The 27786-nt window shown below is 31.0% G+C and overlaps 1 protein-coding gene across 3 annotated transcripts in view; it reads right to left on the bottom strand.

Annotated features, from left to right (window-relative positions):
- LOC118189881 (pancreatic lipase-related protein 2-like) overlaps positions 1–26285 on the bottom strand; it is a 33776-nt gene extending 7491 nt beyond the window's left edge. Inside the window, exons 1-8 of one of the 3 annotated variants that reach the window (XM_035360580.2) lie at positions 26207–26285; positions 23828–24005; positions 19562–19833; positions 16438–16584; positions 11728–11836; positions 7463–7579; positions 4529–4645; positions 1385–1645 (exon numbers count right to left, since the gene is read on the bottom strand). In XM_035360580.2, coding sequence (XP_035216471.1) covers positions 1385–1645; positions 4529–4645; positions 7463–7579; positions 11728–11836; positions 16438–16584; positions 19562–19833; positions 23828–23945 — 1141 coding nt within the window. In that variant the 5' untranslated portion in view covers positions 23946–24005; positions 26207–26285. Of the gene's footprint in view, positions 1–1384; positions 1646–4528; positions 4646–7462; positions 7580–11727; positions 11837–16437; positions 16585–19561; positions 19834–23827; positions 24006–25851; positions 25976–26206 lie in introns of those variants that run through there. The other 2 variants (XM_035360579.2, XM_085808692.1) reach the window with 2 other exon arrangements.
- Positions 26286–27786: the final 1501 nt, after the last annotated feature.

Here is a 27786-nt window from a genome sequence, read left to right on the forward strand (position 1 = left end):
ATGTTTGTAGGTTAAATACAAAGATGCTCCTATATCTAAATGCAAAATCTGCTTAGATATTAATAATTGTTATTTTCATTCTGTTGCTACAAGGGTTAGTAACAACTTCATGTTACTCTTTATTTTGGGGGGATGCATTGTCGATTTCATTAGTAATGCTGAAGTTATTTATTATTATTACATTATGATTTAGAGCATGCATGACTGTGAAACGTTAGCAGAAGTCAAATGTATTCCGTATCCAAGTACTCATTGGAAGGTAATGTGTGCATTTTGGAAAAAATGCACACATTACCTTCCAATGAGTGCATATTAAAGCGAGTTAATACTATTCACAATTAGAACCATTATAAACGTAAAATAAACACATTTATATGATTTATCATAAACGTAGAAAGTAAAATAAAATCAATTTTAAAAATTTAAAAGCAAAATCTAAATTAAAAGGACAAAGAAGAAATTTCATTAGGTGAATCCAAGGTGTACGACACTGCACAAGTCTTCTTTACTCTGCAAACCTGAGACCCAGGTTTTCTGTGATGTTTTATTCAATAAAAATAAGCAACTTAGAAACAAATATTATGCTGTTTAGTGCTAAATATTTCTTGGAAACCATCTTTTGTGTTACTGATGAAGTCCTCTTTAAATTTTTTCTCACATTAAAAAACACCTCCTTTTAAATACTGCGTATTATCTGTAGAGTCGTCAGTTCCTTTACTATAGTTGACTATTATGCTATTTGAAACTCATTTTTGACATAAAGCCCACCAGCGGCCGAGCGGTAAAGGCGCTGAACACTGGTAGTTCGGTCCGAGGTTCGAATCCCGCGAACGGGCTGGCTGCATGGGTGTTTTCGTGGTTTTCCCCATGTGTAACGTGTATACGAGCCAGTTTCCCTTAGAAAGTCCTCCACGAAAGGCATCCCTCCCCTTAGGCAGATAGCCCTAGTGTGCTTTGCCATAATTAAATACACCAACACACCATTTTTGACATAAAAGCAAATAATTAAACTTTTTTGCGTAAAGCACAGCTAATTTCATTTCTAAGATAAAAAGGGGACGCGTTATTCAAACCGCATTTGAGAGACAACGTCTTCACAAATTAGAAAAAAACTTAACTTATCTCACCCAGATAAATAACAATCTAATTTTAAATTAATAAAAAATAAGAATCCAAGCAAAAGTTCTAATTCATAAATTAATATCACATAAATGCAAACAATGATTTTTAACTAAATTGCTAATTTTCTTTCATTGAAGTTTAGTCTTTACAACTATCATTAGTTTTTCGGATGAGAGCTTAGAATGATTCTGAAAGAATTCCCGAATTCTAATAGAATGAGTTGTAGAATTAAAAAAAAAAAAAAAAAAAAATTCATTCTTACGCCAATAAGGAGGTAAAGCTGAGGTCTTCAAATACATAGCATGCTGTACAGAATTATCTCGAAATTTTTTGTACTCATCCGCACGGATTCCCATGATGGCACATTTTTTTGTATCCGGTCCACACTCAGCACATTTTCCAGCTAAGAAATCCTCCCAGCTTGTGCATTCATAACCAACTGGAGTCACTTTTTTGTAGTTTATGGAATAGTGAAGGAAGTCCAAAGATCGCTGATGGTTGCAGCTAACAAAACGTCTGGCTCCTGGACATAAAATAAAGTACTTCTTAAAATATTTCTGCCCGTAATCCATCTTTAAGCTTAATACTATGTAATTTTACATTTTGTATAAAATTCATCAACTTTCCATTAATACTGTAAATAACGTCGTTGCTAATTTTTTTTAAACAACATCAGAAATGTAAAAATATTTTCCTCCTGAAAAACAGGGACCTGTTTTATGATCGTCCTTGAAAGCCATAGAGCTGTATTTAAAATCTAGGCTAAATTAAAGTTACTCATTTTGCCTCATTTTAAAAGTTTTCATATTAACAATTCATTGACATTAAATTTACTTAAAAGCGGGAATTGGACTCAGGCGAATGGACTGAAGTTAATCAGGTGTACAACCGCCTGATTATAAAATATCAGAATTATATACATTTCTATACAAAATCTAAAAATTTTACCACATACACTAATAATAAATTGAACTAAATTTAAAACTAATTTATGGAGACACTTTCAACAGGAAGTTTACTTACGTTTTCTTATTTGTAAATATTGGAAGTGATATTTTTGCATTGTTTATGGTTTAAAAATGAATATAACAAATAAAACAAAATTATAGTATAATTTACTTACGTTTTCTTATTTGTAAATATTGGAAGTGATATTTTTGCATTGTTTATGGTTTAAAAATGAATATAACAAATAAAACAAAATTATAGTAATAAAAATTATCATATTCTGTGAATAATTTCATATTTATTATCTTTTAATATTTCTCTTTTTAGCTTCGGCTTATTTTTTAAGAGAGAATTTAATTTATTTAATTTGAAAAAGAAAAAAGCACTGACCAAAAGACAAGGGGATCGTTTTAACAATACTACAAACAAAAATCATTAGAATATTATGCAATTTAAAAAAGAACCTATTAGATAGAAATTATAAAGATTCTTCTTAATGCATTTTATGTAAATTTTCTGCTACGTAGTTCATTTATTTTCCTCGTTTTCTTCAGGAAACTTCAATTTTTTATACTCACAGATGATGTTACCAGGATGATGAAAAACGGAATCAGAGAATTATTGATTTTTAATACCGGAAATTTGAAAAACAAGAAAGTATCCTGCGACAAATTATTGACAGAAGAAACATCATGCGAAATAATGATGAGTCCCTTAAAAAACGACATTGCTATGGTTTTGCGTCAGGAAGTTTATTACTACTACACTTTTGTCAAGATTCCTTACTACTTCTTGTATTGATTTAAATTATCTTTATGGATTTTAGATATTTAAGCATGAGCTCTTGCATGAAGGTTTCTAGAAGTTTGGGGTCATCTTTTGGGAAGCTTTCACTACATTTTGCAATAAAAAGAATCAGAAAAAGTTAAAATTGGCTAAATTATTTTTTAAGTCATGGTAGAATCGAGTTTTTAAAGAGTTTTAGTTGAAATACTTTTTCTTTAAAAATAATTGATAATAAACCACAAAGCGAAAGGAATAATTCATAGCGTTCTATAATAATTCATAGTATTAAAATTACATTGGTCAAATATCGATATCAGGTGCTTAAAATTTGACCATGATGTGAAAATATAGCTCTCTTGCATAAATTTTATAAATTCAAAATAAAATTGATCAGTATTTTAGGTATTAAACAAAAGTTTAAAATTAAGCAGCAGATGTTCCAACAATGTTTCCTAATTTTAATTAAAGCAGAGTATTTTCTTTTCAGTATACACTATACAGCGACTAGTGCATTCAATATTTAAGGGCTTCTGAAAATGTTCACATTTAAACATCAAAGCTTAATTTTAACAAAAAGTGTTATAAGGTATTTCTCCCGCCTTCTTAGTATCCCTTTGGTGTAATGGTCAGCACGCTCGACGCGTATTCGAGAGGTCCATGGTTCCAGTGCCAGCGAGGGCATTGCTCATATTTCATCTGTTCTGCTTTAAGAAAAAATATCTAATGTCTCTACAGAGTTTTAAAATAGTAATTCTCTTTCTTCTCCATGAGCTACAGGGTTCAATAGGCCGGATAGCTATTTAACGAGCTGCCAGTAAGTCCTAGCGTTGGAATATGATAATGAAAATATATACCTATTACCTACAGAAATAAGTTCGGTAATAAAGTAAATCACGTAAAATAAGAATGTGCAGATGTCTTGCTTTCTTGAAAAGATAAATAGCGGAAAAATTATTGTTTTCAGTAACAATTTTAGAAAGCCATTTTTGTGAAGTAAAATATCTTCTTTGTTTGCCATTAATGAAAACCTAAGTGCTGATTACATTTCAAAAGGCTGCTCATATGTGTCTTGATACGCATTAAGAATTTACTCGTAACTATAGTTAATGAAAAAAGTTTGAATTTTGGGAAAAATGCGTCTTTTTAAGTTGGGCTGTTAATTTACTTCTGTTATTTTGTTTTCCAGCATTTAATTGCTAGAACTATTCTCTTTCCTCAATACTTTATTGAATACTCTATTCATCTGTAAATGTGATATTCAAAGACGGAGAGTTTTGTTAGTTGAAGTAAGAGGACAAATACGCGTTTGGTTTATGAGTTTTTGATAACTTTAGCTGAAGCGAAAAACATACTGCAAAGCAAATTCTTAAAATCAATCACAGGATTCATAAGAATATTTCAGAAAGTACACTACATCAGTCAATCGAATAAAACGGTATACTGTTAAAAATTGAAGCTAAACTCCTCAATACTTTACTAACATTTCCTGAATAAAGAATAATTGAATTATAACTTCCATAAACCATTAGTATTTTAAAATTTAATAATCTCTGTATTACTCTGCAATAAGCATGAGCTTCATTAGTAGTTTCAAGTATAATCAGTAGTTAAGAGCATCAATAATTTTAAAAAGTAGCAAATACGTGCTATCTTTTGTAATCGAAGGACTTACCTTCTGTTATTCCTGACAAAACAATTGAAATAAATTTCTCTGTTTCACATCCCGGTTGATTTCGACCATTATTCGGGTAGAAGTCAACATGGCCTACTTTATGGCTCATACCAAATCCTACAATGAAATCAAAAGCATACAGAAAAGCTATTGTATTTCATGTAAAATCATAAGCATATAAAGTCAGAGAATCTAGATAAAGTTTTGCAGATTAAATAACTACAGAAAAAACTGAAGGCAAATGAAAAAAGAAAAGGACTATTAAGAGGCTTCGTAACAATTAAATATTTTGTATGAAGTCAGAACATAGCCATACCACATGAAACATCAGCAATAAAATCATTATATGTTTCAGATAAACATGTTTCAGAGTTTTCAGTGACTTCTTAAATACGAGAAAAATGTTTAAGATCGTGCAAAAATGATGCTTTGATTAGAAAAGGAAGTATACACTGCTTCCAATTCCCATCTTACAATTTATAACACTGTTCGCAAAGGAATAACTTGAAATTATCATTTATTTAGAATATGCATTTGTTATTTGTAGGTTTGAAACAACCAAATCATTAATTATCCTTTCGTTAGAGATAATTTCAGTTAGTTGTAATACTAGTTTTGTTTTGGAAATTAAACCTTTTCACACCGAAAACAAATAATTATGGATACTTGCATAACGTGATACTGGTTCTCAATATACAGCTAAGGTAGTCTTTATTAGGAAAGGAACAGATGTTATAAGCTTTAAAAAGTGATTTTGTGTTCCTTAATTCCGTTACCTTACCAGCAGAACTTAAATTCTTTTAAATGGCAGACTCGTTATGAGCTGTCTCAGGTGATATTATCTGTCCATTACAATCTAAAGTTTCTCAACTGAAATGATGTATGATAAATACTAGAGGCTAAAGCATTTTCGCTATGTTTTTTAAACTATTTTTAGCAATCTAGATGGCTCCAGAAAATTTAGACCGTAAAAAAATTATGTGGCAGAAAAAAACATCTCCGCAAGAGGATAGTGCAGCGTTGACATCATATGTATGTGATGCCGTATTGTTTTAAAGAAATGGCGTATAGAGGTATCAAAAATTCCCCAGGGAAACGATGCATACGTATGTGACCTTCCATGTGGTATAGAGACAGTACTATTCATTGGAACAGGCAGTTTTTCTTCAGTTATCTTCCTGATTCTGATATCCCACTGTCTACTGCGGTGGCTTTTTCACAGAAAGAAAGTAATTTATAATGGTGGAAAATGTGAAAGTAATCTACTGTCTACTGCAGTATAATAATCTGCAGTAGACAGTAGATTACTCACAGATTACTCTGCAGTAGACATAATCTACTGTCTACTGCAGTGGATTTTTCACAGATAATAAGTAATTTAGAAAGGTGGAAAATATGAGAGTAATCTGCCTTCTTTGAGCGTAAGGTATTCGAAGAAAACTTATTGATATTCGTGTTGCACACACGCAAAACCAATGCAACTCCACGAGCTAGAGCATCACGTTGCTGAGAGCTGAACTGAGACCCTTTTCGCCCTTTTAGTCTTTCAAACTTAATCGGAGATCTTCGAGAGATTTTCAGCTAAGCCAAATACAGTATATTTTGTAAAACAGAAATTACCAGATCATTATTACTCTCAGCCTCGTTCCATATTACATTCTCAGTCGACTCTAACCAAATAGAATAACTTTTGCTCATTTCTAGCATCGATAAACACCGAACTGAAAAACGGCCTGTAGTATTCTTTGTAATCATTCCACAAGGAATGCCATCGCTATCTGTCATCTTGCCTTTATACGCCTGTTTGCATTCCCGTTTAGAAAAAAGAGCAATATTGTTAATAAAGTTCAGTACGTTTCACACACTTTCAAAAGTTTGACATGCATTACCTTTACTCTATAATTTATTTCAACTTTTGTAAAAATTTGTTAAAAATATTCTTCAATACAAATTTTTGTGGATTATTGAATCCGCAAAATTACATGTTTTACATGCAATTTTCACTTAAAATATTATTTAGTAGGGGCGTATTCACTATGCGAAAGATTTTAATAGCATACACTATTAACGCACATACTTACAATGCATGCATTTAATGTAAATGTTTTATGATTTAATGTAGGTGAAACTACGTAAATGATATTTCATTGGAAGAAGAAATGCTACGCTATTGAGGATACGTCTCTCACTATTGATGAAAATACAGGAGAAACAGGTAAAACCTTTATAAACGTTTAGTTATTGCTGCTTAAAATATTGAAAAAACAATACTAATATTAGTGTTGTAATTGATTGTTGTGATCAGCACTAACTTATTTTTGTTTCAATTCGAGGGTTTTATTCTATCAACTTGTTCTTTGCATAAATATCATTAGTGCTTATTTATTCAGCTGTTACATTTTGGCTACTAATTTATTTAAAAGATACTGAATTTAGTTGATTTCTAATAAATAAAACCTCTTTAGATATCAAAATTCATTAGTATATAACATATAATGTCTAGTGAATGTGTAAGCGTGTTGCAAATAATATCTGATTTTATAATTACGTAATCTGTAAAACACAAATATCTTCGAAATAATCATAATAAGTTTACTGGTTTATTATTAAGATTATGCAAGATTATTCACTATTTAAAACTGCAAGCTCCGATAAATCTTTCCCTGCATACTACACGACACTAGCTGTGTAACTATGTAAAGTTGATTCTCACGACAACTGCTATGTAAGGTACCGATTTAATTTGGTTGATGGTATTCTATGTTTACAGAAAGCGTTTAGAGCGTTAATATATGCACTATCGAACATAACTTGGGAGGTAATCTTAATGAGTACTATAAATGGGCGTATGATTGCTTTCGTATGAAACTGTGTCATATATAATGAAAGTTTTAAATTTTGTTTTACACATTGATTGGCGTTATGACGATTTACCATAGAACATGATGTCTGTAGAATCGGAATGGATAACATCGACGAAGTCAGCATCAGTAGGATCTAATCTCACACTTGCAGGCATGTTCTGAAAGTATGGCTCCGCAGGATCACAACCTAATAATAAAAATTATTTGATTAGTAATCCGGTATAAAAAAACTATCAAGATGAGAATGGAAGAAATTAACCTATGAGTGATACAAGTAGGCTTTCTCTTGCGTAACGAAGTGTAAGTTTCCTGTAGAAAATGTTCTATTAAGGTAGTCTCATCGGCAGATGTCCGTCATATGTTCTGCCGCAGCTAATTTAATTAATAATTAACCGACCAGACAACCATTTAAAGCAGATAACGTATGATTTCTAATGCTATAATAATAGCGTAGTAAATGCTATAAGGATAGGTAAAGCATTTGTGATCATGCCTTTCTTGCAACAATCTCATTCCTGAGATCTCTCTATTAAGAGATCCACATGAACAGGTTTTCAGAATAATATTCTGTAAGAATAATTACTGTTGCATCTCATATTTATTATTATACTTCTAGCTTTATTCTTTTAAACACGTTAGATTTGAATTAGTAAGCCTTAAATATTTTAAGATTTGTAAATATTCTATTGCCTTTTTAATGCTAATTAATAATTTCAGTGTTGTTATGTATAAAAATTTAGGTTTAACAAACAATTAATGTTTTATGTAAGGTATGCTCTTGGATATATTCAATATGCATATCATATTTTTTACATAGCTAATTATTTATGAAAAAGTTCGGAAATATTGAGGAATGTTTTGTAATAATCATTGCAGTCAAAAATCAGTCCTGGCGTAACAAAATTGTGAGCAGCTATTCGGCTGCTTATTATAGGGAATATTAAAAAAGAGTTTTCAAGTATGTTGATATAAGTTAAATGATTTTAGATATTTTTCTGTTTCAAATTTTAATAAGACGATTATTTTGATGTGTAGCCTAACAGCTATACGTTATCACTAAAAAGGTTGGTCAAGAAATTTTTTTTAAAGAACTTTTGATTTGCAATTTGTATTTGGCATTAGTTTTTGACGATGAATTTAGAACTACGCTCTCATTCTTTACAAATATATAAATTGCTATTTTGTTCTCTGTTTTACTTTTTTTCGAAGACTTAAATAGGTAAACATAAGTTACGTTGAATGTTTATAAATTGTATTAATGTAATACAGAGTTAAAACACATGATGCGTCTGCTTCAAAACGTTACATTTCGTGAAGTATTGCTAGTAAAAAAAGATACGTCACACGAAATGAAGTAAATATCTTTAAAATCTTATTCATAACATCAAAGCACTATAAATGGTCTATGCATGCTCTTTTTGTTACACAACACACGTGCAAGTGGTATTCCAACTTTTTTTCTCTTATGCTTTGCAACATTTCATTGATTATGGTCACCAAAGCAGTTACAGTATACTTCTGAAATTACTATAATATTGCTATCAGTGGGGACATGTAAACATTGAACATACATAGGTAGGTATGTGAAATTCATCTTCTATATGCCTACCAAAACAATGATATAGGATCTCATTATTCAAGTATCAATGACTGCCATTGCGCCAATGAGGTTGAACCCCATTTTGTTGGGATATGAAATTTTATGAATCGCCTTATATTTGATGGGTTCATTAGAACGGTATCTTAATTACAGCAGTGTTCTCGAACGAGAAACGGCTCTAACAGCTTTGAATATGGAATGGAGCAAAAGGTGTTTAGTTACGTTCAACGACAACATGATATTTTTTATTACTTTACCAAGACTCTGAGACGGCCTTATCATAGCTCAAAGATGAAATGGCGCTTCATCACTGAATAATAGACGTAAGGCAATATCATTCACTTGCAATGCTACAAAATTCGTAGCTTTTGATAAAATCATGTCACATAACAACTGTTTGAAATGTTACAGCATTTGCAAATACTTTGTTTAAATTGTAACAGCCGTTGCAAGATCTTTCAAATGATTGACGCGGAATACCAAGTACTTGGGGAAACGACTGGCTGAAATTTTGGGCTGTACGTGAAATTCTATCGTTGTTTGCACTGTTTCCTTAGAAAGGCCTAGCCTTCCGGAGCTCTTGCTTTTACACAGGCAACCATTACATTTAAATTGTTGATACCGTCGCAGAATGATCAGGTGGCGTAATGGATTTATAAGAGTTTAGATCAAATATCACCATCAGTATTAGCAATGGATAAACGATTTATATTTATACAGTAGCATTTATGTTTTACAAAAAAAAATGCTTTTTGGTGCTTATTGGCCAATTTGAAAATATAACTCACTTCTCTACGCAATATATTACAAAAATGTAAGGTTAAACCTAATTTACACTTAGCTAACGCACGTTTAATCCTCTTAGATTTCAGATGAATTATCGTCCTACATTTAATTTAGAATCCAAGAATGCTATTTTAAATATAATAGTAGTAAAATATAACTCTAAGTTTATTTGCTCAAAGTATATTTCTAGTTTGCAGTTGCGAGTAAAATTTAACTAAACAAATCATTGCTTATTCCTTGCAAGGTGATTTGAATACAACAAGCAAAAGAGAGTTAGTAAAGGAAATACCTAATATCTAGGAATTTAATTAACCATGCCTTTTAAACTTAAATATTGCAAAATTCAGATCTTAACGACATTGGCACAGCTACCCAAGCAAGTGAATTATGAAAGCTGCAGTACCTGTGTCTGAATTGCTAACTCTCGCTGTAGTATTTTAGTTTCTATATAAAACTAATATAATTTCCTTTTTTGAGGCAGCTGATGGAAGAAGCAGAAATAGAGGAAGGATTTAGTACAAACCATAAAATGCTACTTAAAACAGAGATTGAAAGAGTTTGCATGTGGGAATTAAAACATTTCAGAGTCTTTCTTTCGTCACTTGAAGGCCAAGAACACGGATCTTCTATAATCTGGAAATGATAGGAATTCGAAACCATATCAATAATTTGCAGGAATCTTGTATAGTGTAATAAGCGATTAAATTTCGAAGTTAAGTAATTTATATTGGCTACAGGTAATATAGTATAGACAAAAATATCGGTCCGTTTTAAGGTGGTAGCACTATTAAGGGACAACTCCACGTCACCTAGGTATCTGACCCTGAGAAGAAGCAGGCGGGCTTAGTTAGTTAGACAGCTGCAAAGAAATTTTGTCCTTCATTTTCTCAGGATTGAACTAAAGCATTTTCGCTTGCCATCTGTTACAAAACTATGGTCAATACATTAGTTTGGTAATTATAGTTTTGATATCGACTCAAGGTAAGAGTATGGACAACGATTCTTAGCTCCAAACTCCGTCTTGAAGAGGCGGTGTTAATTCGCCACTCGGCAGGCTTGTCAACTAATTGGATTGTTTGTTTCAATTTTATTTCCACTCTAACCTATTAAGTTATTAATCTAAGAATTAAAAAACCTTTTATTATAAACCGTACCTAAGCACTGAACTGGTATTTTACACTGAACTAGTATTATTATGATACTAGCAGAAGTACTTGATGCCAGTTAAGTTAGATTGAAATTAATGTATTATTTTACTCATGACGTCATTTAAAAATTCGTATAATAGCATATTACACGTCATAAGGAATATGATGCGCCATTGTGATGCATTAAAATACCAAAGAAACAAAGTAATATTCGATACATGTATCACAATTGACTTCGTAATCATAGAATCATATGGTATATATACCCATAAGACATATGAAATATCCATTTGGGTCAGCAAAAATGAAAACAAATACATCATTATTTTGAGAAAAATGAATTATTTTGAGCGATATGGAAACCCATATAAAATTTTCAATAGAAAAATGAACTAATTCTCTCTCATTATATCAGCAACAATGGCACACAGCCATTGTCGCTGATATATCACTCTTGCCATTTTTGATGATATTAGCAGTGTACCCAGTCGGAAAAAATGAGGGCGAAAATTAGCGTTTTAATTGAAAAAGTGGACGTTGACCTTTTCCAGGACCCAAAAAGAATTGTAGAAAGCTTAGTGACAATAGCAACAGTAGTGACTGAGTTATTAGCGAACAAACACACAGGACTTTCTTATTTACAGTGATGATATTTATATTGATAGTGATGTTTATTCGTGCCATTTTAAAATCATATTTAGGAAATCTTTTGCCTAACCTTTCTTTCAGAGCATTTTCTGTCACATAAGCTGTACTGATGTAGCAGTGAATAGCCACATAATTAGGTTTCACATAACATACCTGTAATTCTTCCGAGGTTTCCCAATATTTGTCCAGCGTAACCAGCAACATGAGCTCCAAGACTGTGACCAATGATATGACAGTTTTCTGGTTGGATTCCCTTATAATTCTGAAAGAGAAAATACCGAATCTAGTAGGTATATAGTCAATTTATATATTAATTGAGAGCATTGTCCATTGATTCTTATTAAGAGACTAAAAATATATTATTATAAAGTGGATGTTTAAATAAATGTACAAAATACTGTATGAGTTATTGAATGTATTCAGTATAATTCTCAACAAAAGAGCTTCATTTTACACTTGCGACTATGACAAAGAATGTTTCCGGCAATTTTAAACATTTAGGATGATATATGAACATGTATGCATGTAAAACTGCGTATATGGCAAAAAGTTTGCAGTTTTGAAAAAAATTAAATTTCATCCTTTTGGCAAAAATAAAGACACATTAGCTTAAAGTCATGAAATAATTTGATATGAGCTGTTTTCTGAGATATGAAATCTAAATTATCTGACTGAAATGTATGAAGTAATACACATGAAATGAATAGTTTGAATTTATAATTAGAAGCTGGGGGACGGATTCCTGTATGGCGAATATTGAGATTTTTAGAACAAATGTGCCAAACTGAAGATTCATGACGGAAACATTTATTGATGGTGAATGCCTGCTTGGAAAAGAAATAAGCTTAAAGAAATTACATACACGTGTCCCTGGGATAACGTATAGTAAATTAAGAATACATAAAATGATGCGTTTTCGCCCGCTGATATAATGAGAAGTCGAGAATATGTAGTCTTTAAAACCAGTAGCAAGCAGGCGTCTTTTGATAGGATAAAGCAATAATTCTGTGTCACTACAAATCTTAGAAAGTAATAAAATATGGGATAGGCCGCACAGTGGTCTGAATATTGTATATGAATTTATTGTGAACTTCAGTTTTTTTTCAAGACTTGTTTTCATCTTACGAATGATTTCTGTTTACGCTCAGGAATTTAAAGTCAGCTCAAAGCCAGATTCAGCGATTTCTAAAGTAAACCCGATACCTATTCTTGCAGTGTAAGAATTTCTACACTGTAGATTCTCATTTTCAAAGGTTTTGATTCTGGACAGTTTCAGAGAAGAGTAATTTCTTTTCAAAATATTCTGACCCTCTATATACGCAGATTTTTTAGAAACATTTAAATTCCCTCTGTGGGGAAAAATCTGCTATAGAAAAAGCAGCAAAACACGAATTACCTGTTCAGAGAACACTCCTATTCTTAATTCATATAATTTCAGATGCTTTCATGCTTAGAACTTTAACTAATATTTGCTACGAAATGACAAAATTTTCTTATATTTGACAGTTCTTGGCTATAAAGTTTTCCTTTTACTCCGAAAAATAAAAATTCAGGAATTACCGCATTTATTAAAATTAAGTATGTATTATTTACGATGTTAAATGTTGAAAGACGACTAATTTGTTTCTTTCTAATGAGCTTCTTTTTATGACAATATTTGTTATTTTGCGAAACGATATTTAAATTTATAGAAGATAAGGAGAATAATATCATTTGATTTGCAGGGATATGAAAGTAATGTATTCAGAAGTAATGTTTTTCCTACTATATGCATTTCTCATTAATGTAAAACGACATTAAACATATTTTGTACATTACATATCCTGAAACATTAACTCAAAAATATAATATATATGTTCGACAAAAGGAAGGAAACTCTTATTCTAATTTTGAATATCGTTCTATATTCTACTATTAATGGCTTGATAATTCTTTTTCTTTTTAATTCTTTATAAATCTTGATATGGTTTAAATTTATATAATACAAAAATGACTTGTATTAGGTTTATTCGGATTAATCCATTATATTATGAAACTAGTCGATCTATCATTCTCTGCGAAAAGTTTTAACATGTATTTTTTTTCACTTTATGAACTGTAGCTATTTCATCGACTTTACATCTCCAACCAACATAAAACAGGCGTATGCATCTGAAAGAAGCTAGGTCATATATGAAAAATAAAAGCTTAATTTAGAAGTATTTTCGCTTTCTATACACATACAGTTGAATGCCATTGTAAAAGGCAATGTTATAAGAAATGTTCCGTAAAAAACATCGATTAGAATAATGTTAAAATACAGAGCGATTTTATTGTTGCTTACAAAAATAGTGATGGTACATTTCAGATATAAAAAAGCCAAGATATCACTTTTATTATTTATTTATCTATCACTTTTATTTTCTGATAAAGGTCTATTTAAAGGCCATGAATGATTTTTTTTTTATTTTACACACAAACATCCAACAGAGAAAAACGTAACTAAGACTGACCATACCTTAACTAAGATTGCAAGAAAATTAATTTACGGTGATTTTGAGTATGTGATTTAGTTTCCTTTCTTCTCATAGGTTAATGCAAAACAAATTTTATACATCACATACTATATATGTGCGTCTGTGTAGTTCTGTTTGAAGCCTTGAACTGAGAAGATTAATATTTAATTTTGTTCATTTTAATATGAAATGCTTTCCATATTTTAATTTTTCATGTACTACCATTGGGTACGACTTTCTTCGAGATAAAAGAAAAATTAAAACCTTCATGCGATAGGAAATGTAAACTTGAATTTAAGCTACAATTATTTCCTCTCCCTTTTTTAAAAAAATTGCATTTTTTTTCAAACCTGCAGCAATTTTGCCGTTCGTCTCTTAGTTTTAAACTTTGGTTTTGTAATCTTTTCAAGAAGCTTTCACTGATGACTTTTGAGTATAAATATGCGTGTGTGTCTGTGTGTGCGTATTTTGATATTCCATTTGGTATTCCATACAAGATATATTTATTGCATTAGATTTATTTCAATATTGCCGTTTTGTTACGTTCTGGTTTTTATTCGAGGCAGAAATTTAACAAGCAGCTTTTATATATGCGTACAACATGGAGAGGGAAATATAAAGTTTTACCGTTTAAGAAAAAATAAATCTGTTGGAAGATTATGATAAATGCAGTATGAAAAAGGAGGTTATTATAGAACCTATAATGCTTTCCGATATTTTGAGAGCGCGGGAGAAAATGAAGCACCATGAAGGAAAATCAGAAAACGTTTCTTGATCCCGTTTTTTCTGAAGTTGACGAAATATTACTTTCACAGTAAAAAGACATTAGGTCCCTAAATATGCTCATTAGAAAGGTTGGAAATGCTAGTCGGTTGGAAGTACTAGTCGGAATCTTCACAAGTGAATAGTTTGTCTTAGAGACTATAAGCAGGTGGAGTAGTAGCAGGTTTGAAGGTTCGGTATCGTTTGCTATAAGCTGGATATATGATCTTGCCGCCATTTCGAAGGGACTGTTGATGAACGGGCAGCCAAGTTAAAGCCAGTCAATGCAAAATATGACGCGCAAGATATTCATGAGTGTGATGGTATCAAATTTTGTTTTTTGAAGGGTGACAAATGAAAGTCTAGGATTCAAGACAGAAATTACCATGGTGGATAAAAAATAAAGAGCGCTTGAAGCGTTTTCTTGCTTGTAATCAAAAACATAGATATTATCTTTTGCATTAGAAGTTTTATTGAGAGAACGGGACAATGAAATGAAGAAACAGAAGAAAATTCTTAAGTTTTGCTTGGAGTTAAAAAAAGATGAATTTGTTCATTAAAATTAAGCTAAATTTATATGCATTTTGAGCCAATTTTGTCATGAGAAATTCGGTTATAAATAACAAATTTTAGTTTCGTTTCAACTTACCTAAATTAAGATATGTTATAAATAATTCGCTGAGACTTGGATTGGTCGATTGGAGGATAAAATTGTCTCATTCTTTGATTTATTTGCTAAACGTTCTTCTTTCACAGTAGTTTTTGCATCTTCCATGATAGTATAATCTTTTTTTAACAAAAAAGTTATCTTATAACATTAATATACATACATACATACATATATATATATATATATATGCATACATACATACATTTACACAGAAACTACATGCACACATACTAGATATTTACATATATATGCATTATACATATACATATATATATATACATTTACATAGAGAGATGGTCTCTACATCAAATGCAGAGTTAAATATACTGTAATTAAAATTATTTTAATTGTAGAAATTAGGTACAGTAAAACTGCAGTAGAAAAATTTAAAAAAAAAATATTATCACAGATTTCATGGATAAATGCTGATTTTTCAAAGGGTATTAGCCTTTCTGGATAAAATTATCAATAATTAAAGTGATCTGTTCGTGCTTCGTCCTCATCGTTCATATGAGTAATCTAGTAATATTTACGCTTAATGAATTCAAATTTATTTATTTTATTATATTTCCAAGCTTACAAGAAAACTTTATCGTCAGCTTCGAATTTGCTCGAAGTTTAGAAACGTTTTTAACTACAATAGTTTTAATTCAGACATTTCCGAAAACTCTCCATTAATATTAAATTTATCTTAGCTGCATTAGTGCTAAATTTTAGTTTTGAAGGTCCATTTTCGCATTTTTTACTTCAAGGAGTTTTATATATACGCACACACACACACAACACACATGCTTATCCACAGACAATTTAAACTGAAATAAAGTTCAAAGTATTTTGATTCTTCGACATTTGCTAAACATAAGATATTCATGCACAAATTTTGACAAATACAGTACTATGTTTAAAATTTTCCAGTTTATGAATAAAAGCACTCACGTTTAAAGCTTTAAGTAGGAAAGCAATTTCTGCTCCCACGACTCTCGTATTTGATGTGGCTTGATAATATGGTGGAAGATTTCCTCCACTCCAGTCGACAATAATGATATTGTAGTCACCGTACATAAGCAACTCATCTTTTAAATTCTGTAAGAAACGAATAAGCATAATTTGAGAAAATAGACACATTTGAAAAGCTTATAAATAATGTGTTGCTAAACGACGAGAGTAATATCAGTTGCAAATAATTTTGACAGTTAAATCAATTATCTAATTTCAATTAAATGATTAATTTGATTGTGCATGAAACTATAAAAAAGTTGGCTCTAATTTCACACACAAGTACAGTGATGTATTTACGGTGCTTGAAAGTATTTCTCAATTAAATGTTTTAAATATTTTAACTTTGTCGACATTCAGTTCCTGTTAAGAATGTTCTGTAGCTAGGAAGTAAATTTCTTCAATGCTATTTGCTGAATGAATTTTAAAAATTCAAACTTGCATATTGAAAAGGTCTAGTATGTGCGAAAGTAAAATCTTGGCTTGGCGTTTTCATATATGTTAAGTTTCAGTTCTTGATATGTTTTTCAGACCTAACAGAATTTTATTTGCTCGGAGCTTAGCTCTTCTTTTTTTCTTGAATTATTGCTCTTGCTTGGAAATCTCTATGGGTCAGTGAAGAAGAAAAGAGTCAAAAGTTACTGTAGAAAGTTACGGGGAAAATCACAACACCGAACATCGGAAAAATAGCGAAACTGAACATTCACATGGGCCGTTAGAAAGAGCATACATTGCATCACATGATTAAAAATTAGAGCTTATTTACTACTCGCGTTGTCCAAGCAATCGCTGCATATGAGCATTGAGGCGTACACTCTTCAAAGATGAAAACCAATCTGTAGTGACATATTTGATGGAGATGTACAGAGTAGTGTTTAGAAATCTCATATGTCTTCTACTGGTGGCAGCTTCATGACAGACGAAAGAATATGCAAAGTTACAGACACTAACACCATTCCAAAAATTCTTTTACCTCTGATAATCCACTACAGCTTTCTCGGAAATTAAATTATGAGCTATAAAATTAGTATTAGTAGCTCTGGTAAGTTTGTACATAATTTCTGTCATAAATCTATTATTGACATTTCTTGTGTTGTTCTTATCATCAATTCTTGCTTTGCTTTAACAAGACAAAAAATTTTACTTTTCATGAACTTAGGCTCAGCCCTCCTAAAACTGCTGATAAATGTGGCTGTGATTATTCGATGTCACAAGCTCAATATCATTGTAGAACAATACTGCAAAAAATTAAATTTTACACACTGCCATAACTGACCGAATTTAAGATCATTCAGATTTCCGACCAGAAGTGAATAATATTTCGAGTTATACTATTTCAGTTTTTTTTTTTGTCTAAACCTTGTCCTTTAAAACAACAAAAAATTCCAAATTTTATGCTTTTTTATGACTATTTTCTTTACAACTATACTTCTGTTTATCTATTTAGAAGCATGTTAAACACTAGTTTTCCTTTTTTAGTTACATCTGAGGGATTCTGAGGGATTTTTTTTCCAATGGCAGATTGTGAACAGTTACGCTTTTGTAACAGAGTCCATTAATCTATACTAAGGCCAGATTTGGTGGTCTCTTTATTATAGAGGCACCTAATAGGAGTCATAGGAATATTAGTGTACATACACCTAATAGTGTCCGTCCCTCCTATGAAGGGACGGACAGTTACAACCATACTTTCTCCAGGATTCGAAACCTAGGCCCTTCGGTATCGCAATCAGGCTCCCCTAACCACTATACCGTCTGGGCGGCATCTGATGGATAATTTATTTTGTTATTATCAGAATATATAGGATTTCACATAATATAAGAATCTGAAACTCAGTATATGTGGGAGTTTCGAGAAAAGATGCTTGTAAATATTATTTAATTAAATATTTATTTTAATCGTTACTTTTAATTATAAAGTTCCTCAGAGCAAAAAAATTAATTTAAGGAAAATAGTTTTAATACTGCAGGTGGGAATATTTTGCTCGTATAAAATGTAACTTTTTATATTATATCTATAGGAAAAAATCTCTATTTAACAAAATATTCATCATGCTTTAATAAGTTAAATATAAAAAGTTCCATATTTTTACGTGCGAAAGTTTCATTTCATTTGTAAAAATTCATGCAATTAACATTTTTATGTGCCAGCTGTAAATTTAATGATAGTGTTATTTTACTAAATGCGAAATAGGAATCACCAAATGGAGCAACTTTTATTTTAAAAATGCTCTTTAAATGTCACCAAGCTGTCTTACATTTTGCTCCGTAATAGTCACTGCAAAGTGATCCTTACATCATATTTTGAACAGCATTGTATCATTTTTTTATTTGTCATTTGAAAAGTAAGTCATTACATAATTTTTCAATTTTTCTTATAATTTTACATGTAACGGCCTGAAATATATTTTTATTTTAGTTAAAAATATATGATAAACATTGCAACAGATGGACGTTTTGGTCAACATGGTCCAGGTAGAAGTTAGTCTTTATTTACAGAGCCCTCATATGGTGGTGAATCTATGACAGATTTCCTTTAATTAAAATTTAAATGATTAAGCTTAACTTTAAATCATGCATTTTTGTTTCTTTCGCATGCCCACATTATGTTAATTTACAAAATATGAAGCGAGATATGTCTTTTCAAGCTCATCCGTTACTTTGAGAAACAAATTAACCGACAGCATTTAATAACAACTTAATTGATTAAGTGAAATTTAATATTCAGAACGCTGGCATGTGTAATCTGATATTTTAAAACTCTTTGTTGCCCCAAAAGTGCGTCATACTAAAAATACCAGTAGTGAAAGGAATACTATTGGCTTTACTTTGTTACATGTTATCATAAAAATGTGGAAGAACTTTAGAAGAACTTGTTTCGCATGTAGAGTCTAAAATAAACAAAAATAGAAAACTATGATAAAGCTTATGTTGGATAGAATTCAGTTAGTATGCAAATATCATCGTACGTTTCCATGTCATATCATTAAAGAAATTAATATTGTTCAGAATTAATTGAATGCATATTAAATTTAGTACAAAAATGAATTATAACAATAATTACCACCATCCAGGGTCCATAAAGTTGACTGTCCATAAAACCATGTACAATAAATTTTACAGGTTTCTCTGGGTCTAAATATGAGTCATTTATAGACTGAGCATTATTCGCCACCAAAAGTTGTTCCTCTTTAGCGTTTTTTTTGGTAAACAGAAGGAATCGTGTATTAATGGTGCTTCTATCATTTGGCAAAATACTTATAGGTCTATGCTGAAAACTGATGAAATCACTTGTTAATGAAAAACAGCCAAGGTCTTTCATACAGATTTCTCTGCCTAAAACGTTCAAAATCATACGTAAGGATATGATTTTTAACAATTTTAAAAGCATCAGATTTATAAAAAAATCAAATTATGAAAATAACTTACAATTAATTTAAAATGTTCATTTTCAAATTTGTCAGAAAAGAATTTTATATTCAAAACCTTACAAAGCTGGCAAATCACTGCGTAGTTCCTCTAAGATTATCTTATGAATGCTTTTGTCAAATTTTGGGAGCATTTTCCTAATAAATCTGGTAACGAAATTGCTGCTTTTGTTGCTGATTTGACTGGCGTTTCTGCTACAAGAAATATTGGCATGAAATCCAACCTAAAACAAAATGCTGGATTTTCGACTTCGGGGGGGAGAATGACCTCTGAATGTCGGTACACGCAAACCTGAATCAAACGACATGATGAGCTAACTTTAGCAACAATACAAAGAAAAGTTCACTGGATTTTTTACGGATTAAGCCGTGAAAAGGTCGTTCTAGCCTTGTACGTCTTCTCAAGTTAGACTGTCGTGAGATATAGTGTGGTCACTTAGAACGATCGAGGAAGCGCGGCGTTGCCGGCTCGCGTTTGCAAGAATATTCTGCGCTGGCGACTTTATTTCTATACAGGATAAAGTGAAAACAAACCGCACGAAGTATCTAGATGTTTCTAGCTTTATTATTATTATTATTATTTTGTTAGGGTTAATGTCTTGGTTCAAATATAACTGCTTTTACAATATTTCGCGGTGCACCTGTTAAGAGGCGCAGCTCTTTGGGGGGCCACGGCGCACAATTTGGGAACCACTGTATTAGCTTCTAAATGAATTATTTTAGCCTTTTAAATAGACTATTTTATGGACTTTCATCTACATTTGATTCGGAGAGTTGGCAGAATACGAATAAATGAATAATCATAGCTTGATGACAGAAAGGGGTACGTTTTTAAAGAGGTAATTTACACGAAAATTGCAGGCTTATAGGTAGAACTTAAACATGAGTTTCTTAAGAATTTTGGATTTGAGTTAGACATATTTTTAAAGCGAAACTATAGAAGAATTCTCAACGAACGTTGCCATATACAATTTAGGGTAAGGGAAATAAACATAGCGAACTCTTAACAAATTAATATAAAGGTAAGAATCGTAATACGTGCTCTGAAACTTAAACAATCTACTACACGGCCAACCTTCACAACTCTGCTTGTTATTAAGACTTTTACAGCTCTACTTCTTATCGGAACTCTAAATGTGTCCCGAAGCCATTACTTATTTTACATCCTCAACCTATTTTACAGGAAGCATATTTCTGAGGATAGGAAGAGATAAATGAACTAACGTCTTTGTGTCTGGCCGGCAAACTACCTGCCTGGATAGGTGGAAGTTAAGAACCCATTTTATGTATTTTGTGCCCTTAGAGTCGAGACTGTAAAATATACATCACAGCCAGCCTAATTAACGACCCCCGGGGGATTAAAGAAAGAAACATTTAACATATTAACGAATATGAAATGATATGAAATGATGAAATATGAAATGAATCCCTAATCAGTGCAAATATGAAATGAATCCCTGCAAATATGAAATCTGAAAATGAAATCCCTGCAAATGAAATCCCTGCAAATATGAAATGAATCCCTAATCAGTGTTTGGACACCGAATACATCAAATGTATTTTGTGCAATAAATGAAAGGTAAAACAATTAAACGTAACTTGTCATAGTTTAAACGTTTAAACAATTTAACAATTAAACAATTAAACGTTTGGCTACTTGTGAATACTTAAGAAACCAATCAGGGCAAATGACATTAACTCTTTTAGAAACTGAATAACAGATCTAATCTGCATTCTTTTATAGCATGTTTTTTTTCTTCCTTAAATAAACAGAGTGTGATAATGAAAGGATAATATTAGATGTTTATTGTCTGAGACCATGAGATGAGAAAATTATGCAGCCATTAAATTTATTTTGGAGTAGGAAACAAGAGAAATCAACAATCTTCCCTGCAAAATTCGAACTTTGGTGCTTCCGATTTCTAGGTGGGTTTACTTTAATTTACTTCCCAAAGGAACGCGAGAAGGAATGATAAAACTCATTACAATTTCTTGTTTAACCCGCTTTTCATATTAAGGTGATTTAATAAAATGAAGCCTTTTTCCCTTTAATTTTTTTCTTTTATTTGTGGCACGGAGTGAATTTCACTTAAAAATGACCAAGAAATTCCAGATAGGCGTGGTAAAAAATTCATTAACAAAGTTTTGGAAGAAATTCAACGTAAAATATCCAAATGAAAATATCTGAGAGTGATGGAGAACGTTCTAAGCAGAAATGTGCTCCATTAACTGAAAAAAAGCGTATAATGTTTAGCCAATAGTGGCGGTTGCTGATGAGATTCAGACTAAGATATTAATTTAGTTTCATTTTAATTAATTATCCCTAAACACAAGAAGACTGTTTACCTAACAAATGGAATGTCTTCACGTGGATCTCTCTTAGGAAAAGTCGGCCATTTTATCCAGAGAATCAAAGTGGACATGAAATAATTTTCTGTGAAGCAGGTTTCAGAAATGTGCACGAAATGTTAAACACACAGAACGAGATCGATAGATAAAAGGGAATGCATGATGTTATAATGCGTAAATCTAAAAAAAAACTTTTCGCATTACTGAAAAGTAGAAGCAACGGTGTCCTCTCTTCAGGACTTAGACTAAATTTTGGAAAAAAAAGAAGTTAAATTTCAGAATGATTGATAACCTACTGAACTGCACGAAAAGGAGCGCGTCGAAAGAAGAGGAGTGGAAACAAGCAGAGATTCCAGACTACTTAGGTTCTAAGGTATGAGTCGCAGGGACCCAAGCATCATGCCTTGCATAATCTTTCTGTTATCCACACGGAGAAGTATTATCTCCCTCTCTAATTTTCATTAAAGTATTCACGAAATTTTCCCGTTTAATAAAATAACTTATCATTTCTTGAATAACTGCTAACATATGTTTAATAACACGGAAGGAAATGCCATTCCATTAATAGCAATATTGTTCACTGTACCAGTTTATGAGAAACCCTTTATGCCAAAAATGAAATTCAGTTTAGTTTATAAATGAAGAACTAATTTGTAGTTTTAAGGGTTTTACTTTGCTCCCTTGTAATGTCATTAGGATTTTTGATGCGGGGAGACGCGAAAAAATGTGCACTGCCCGCACCGGGACTCGAGTCTGGACCTCTCGAATACGCGCCGAGGATGCTATCGTTACACCACGAAGGCATTCAGAAAGAAGGGAGAAAATACCTTATACCACTTTATTTTATATAAATGTTAAGCAAAAAGATAAACGATTCTGAAAATTTTGACTAATTGTTGGATGAACTGTAATATATGCATTTTTATATACAAATGTTATTCAGATAACACGCCATTTTACTGTAACTCATTTAAACATTTTAAACTAAGGAGTTCTGGAATTTTGGGATCTGAAATGATTAAAAAATCCTTTACTAGAAATCTTTATTATAAATACTTTAAATATTTTTGTTTTACGTTATATTATTTAGAAATATGTAAATGAGATGATATTGAACAATTTTAAAGTTGCCAAACAATTAGAGGGAATAATCTGGAAAAAATTCCCAAATCTTAATGCTGTAATATTTATATGGAATGTTTTGCCACATATATACATATAAAATGTTTTTGCATTAAGATAGTATTTTAAAATCTGTTTATAAAGATAATGCCTAACAACTTGAAGGTATCGGGTTCAAATCCCGGGAGCGGGTGTGTTTCTACTTATTTTCAAGTTGTTTGCTCTGTGAATTCTAACGATTTTACAATACGAAATGTATAAGCATTTAACTTAACCACTTACATGGTATGTTAAGCAAACGTAATCTCCAAGATGATAAATGAAATAAAAAGATTACAATTAAACAGTTCTCTAACATTTTAGTAAAGCTATTGGTGTCTTCATGCAATCAGTTTTAATTTTTTTTCGAAAAAAGAAGGAAAAGTGCAAACCTGTATCATTAGGGTTACTTTGCCATCCAAATATATTTAAAGATAGAGAAGCACTTCCATAGTTCAATGCAAAGAAAAGGACGAAAGCGTGACTAAGAAATCCTGGGATTATCTCCATTTTCCCTCACTTCTTTCAGCAGAGTGAAATTCTGGCGAGTTCTTCTACAGAGAAATTTTTCTAAAGAAACACACATGAAAAATAAATTTAATAAAACAATGTTCTCGTAAATGCAGGATGAGTCTTAAGCAGGTCACGTAAGTGCAGGATGAATCTTAAACAGGCTTAAATAACACTTGTTCCGATTCGATAAATAGTAATTTGAACTGTAAAACAGTACTAAAATTTCTCAAAATTATTCGCTTTACATCTAGAGACTACAGCTGTTCTTTGTAACATCTTCTTTGAAAAAGTTGTAAGCATTTTATTGTATATTATAAATAATACATAAATAAATTTAATATTATTTAAAAGAAATTATATTGCCCTTTTAGCTTTTTATTGAACTTTCAGCAAGACTGGATTTAAATATCATGCTGATTGAAAACCTAGTATAAAGAATTCAAATAGTTTTAGGAAATATTTAGATTAAAACACTGAAATGTTTTAAATAAGAGAAAATATGGGATCAGCCAAATGTTGCTTTTTTAAGCTGAAAGAAATTTTGTGTTTTAACAGCATGTTGAAGCAAATTGTAATGCAATTAGGAAAGTTTTCCAAAGTTTATGGGTACACCTTTCGCAAAATAAAAGAAAAAGAGAGAAAAAAGAGACTGTTTCATATCTGCCGTTCTACTGTGTCGATTGATGAAATTTAAATTGCGTTTCTTGCGCTGTTTCATGTCCTGAAAGTGCGACTTAGTATATATATTAGATTTATATATAGCATTGTTCTACCATTGGTATTCTAACACAAAATCGGACTTTCTTTGGAATGATATAATGATTTTTTTTCAAATTATGCCTAAATACTTAGTAAAGTTTGATGAGAAACTTGCCAAGAAATTTTGCAGTTTGTTTTGGGAGAATTGTTTTCAGTTTACGTCAAGAATAAATACGAAATTATATACGAAAATAATATACGAGATTCTTAATTTATGGTAACTAATTTGCTTTCCCTTTCATTGCGCACCAGCGGATTAAAAGGCGCATCGTTTATTCTGTCAAACAATTCTAACAAAGTGCGTAAACCAGGTTTGGCGTTATTATCGGTTATAATAAATATCCCAAATTTAAAAACGCGCTAATATATAAATTCACGTATATCTTCGGAAATAAAACAAATATTCTAATTTCTTGCAGGTATGCTTAAAAATACATCTACTTTAAGGTGGTGGAAAAATTTCGTAGGTTACATTTCAAAATTGTTTTCGAAAAATTTCTAAAAATTTCTAAAAAATACAAATTTCTAAAGCAGATCAGAACATAGCTGCGAATTCTATTTGGTTTGAACCTAAATTTAGAACTATGGAAGAAGAAAACCAGCAAGTTTAAGAAAAAAGAGGTATTAAAAATACTTACCATATTCAATTAAAATTGAGGAATTACAATTTTGAGAGCTACTTTTTTAAAAACTACTCTTGTGATTTTGATAAATCTTGGCAGTTTGGCATAATTTGAGTCCTATAAATTTAATACAAATCCTAAGTCGCACTTTCGAGACATGAAAAATGCAAGTTTAATTTCGTCGGTTGGCCCAGTAGAGCGGGAGATATAGAACTATCCCTTCTTTTTTTCTTTTCTTTTGTGCATGGTGTACGTACAGAAATTATATAGTAGCATTTTAGAAGAATTTGGTTGAGAAACATCAGCATCTGAATACTTCAATTACAGTTAACCAGAGGAACATAAATAATAAATTTTAAGAAATGTAGAGATTTTGAAATTATGTTAACTCTATTTTGCTGGTATTCTCACAAATGTTGTCACTGATAAATTTTATTTCTAGCATTTTAACTTATGCTTAGGGTATAGTTAGTTGCATGCCACTAAAAATATAAAATCTTTTATAAACAGTTCTTTCATACCTAGATGAGTAGAACTTTCTCCTTCATCTTTTATTCGAAACCCTCTATAAGGTTTTTTGGTCATGAGTTTCCTTTCACATACATCATATTCTAACAGTTGTACTAGAATTTTGACAAACTGTGAAATATGTTCAAGTTAACTAAAATGTTAAGAAGTTCATTTTTAAATTTCACTTAAGCAATATAACATGTCAACTGATACTTTAATGCTGATTCTATATATATTAAGAATTTCATACAAATCTGCTTAAAAATAAAAGATTCTACAAAAGGTGCTAAGGAGTATACGTAAAATCTATCAAGGTTTTCATGAACACTGCTAAGAACGTGCTGAAAATGACAGAACATCTCTTACCTTGTACAAGGTGTTCAGAATCTATGTTGCAAGTCTGCTCCTCTGATATTCCTTTATATATGAAATCCTGTAATATTTCTTTTATTCTGACCTTTTTTAGTATAAATTGATTTTTGTTATTTGTAGCATTCTATTCTGCGTCAAATCGTTTCCATCTGTTGTAATTATGGAGTTGAAAATTTGATATGCGAAACTGTCATATCAACTAGATGTCATATTAATTGGCTATCAATCTGATGAAATATGTCTTCTCCTTAAGGGTAAAAGCTTAAAATTGCTTTCCTTGTGAAAGATATTACCTTTAAATGTCATTAATGAACAGATGTTTTACGAGGAATTTTGCAAAGTTATATGTTCTTTAATTTTACAAAAAAATATATACTTTATTATCGCTTTTGAAATGCGTGTATATTACTGAAATAATAGAGAAAAATCTGAAAGAGTTGGGAATGCAGTTTACACTGTGCGAAGGGTAGGAATATTATTCAAAGTTGTAAGTTGAAAAATAAGAAGCATTTCGTAAGTCATGCACTTGTATATCACTTATGATGCCTATCTGTTGGACTCATTAAAATATACATTTGACTTAATACTATGTTTCTTATTAAGCAGAACGTTTGATAAAATGAAAATGTCCCAGATAAACAAGAGTCTTTCATTGTATTACCACAAATGTATCATGAAAGATTCAAATTATTAATTATTTGATGCAAAAATCTGTGCTAAACTTAAAACATTAAAATTCTTTCAGGTTTCGCTAACAATCAAACAAATTCTAAAAGAAATTATTATAAAAGCAAAGCGAGGCACATTAGCATCACAGAATCAAAATAGAAAAATCCAGGTGTTATTTTTGCAATAAGGATTATATATTCCTTTTAATAACTCACATAATAGATAACTGGTTATTACAACAGGAAAGTATAATTGATAAAAAAATCTGAAAGTTTTCAGATTTTATAGTACGCTCAAAGAGATTTTTTTTTAACGTTTTGTGTGTTACCTTTATTTATTAAATATCATGTTTATTGCACACAAACTATAAAATTCAATTCAACAGCAATATCGCAAAATTATTTTAAAATGAGCATATCTTTAGAATTTCCAATCCATAGTCTCGCGCGCTGGAGATAAAAAGTTTTTTCGCCGTAGATTGTTGCCATTGCTCGCTTTTAAATCGCTGAGTTTGCTAATAAAAAATTTGTTAGTTTTACAAAATATGAAAGAGATAATAAAACAAATTCGAAATTCTAAATTTGGGCTAAGGGCGCTAGAGCCGATTTTTATCACAATGCAAGAAACATACATATATTTATGCAGATTCTTCATAATTTAATTTCTTTAAATATAACAAACGGCGATAATATATGGTGGTGGCAATTTGAAAAATGAACTGACATTTATAATGAATCAACGCAAAATGCGAAAACGAAATTAATAACCCTTTGGGCTAAAAATGTTAAAGAAATTACATTTAAATAAATTATTGATTCACTAACAAAACACGTATACTTATAATTAAGTACATAAGATGCCTGGGAATTAAATTCATAGCAGAACTGCCATTATAAATATTTCAG

The sequence above is a fragment of the Stegodyphus dumicola genome, chromosome X1 (genome assembly GCF_044657685.1).
Source record: "Stegodyphus dumicola isolate Sdum_Otavi_A_Nest chromosome X1, ASM4465768v1".
In the NCBI taxonomy this organism is placed as follows: Eukaryota; Metazoa; Arthropoda; class Arachnida; order Araneae; family Eresidae; genus Stegodyphus; species Stegodyphus dumicola.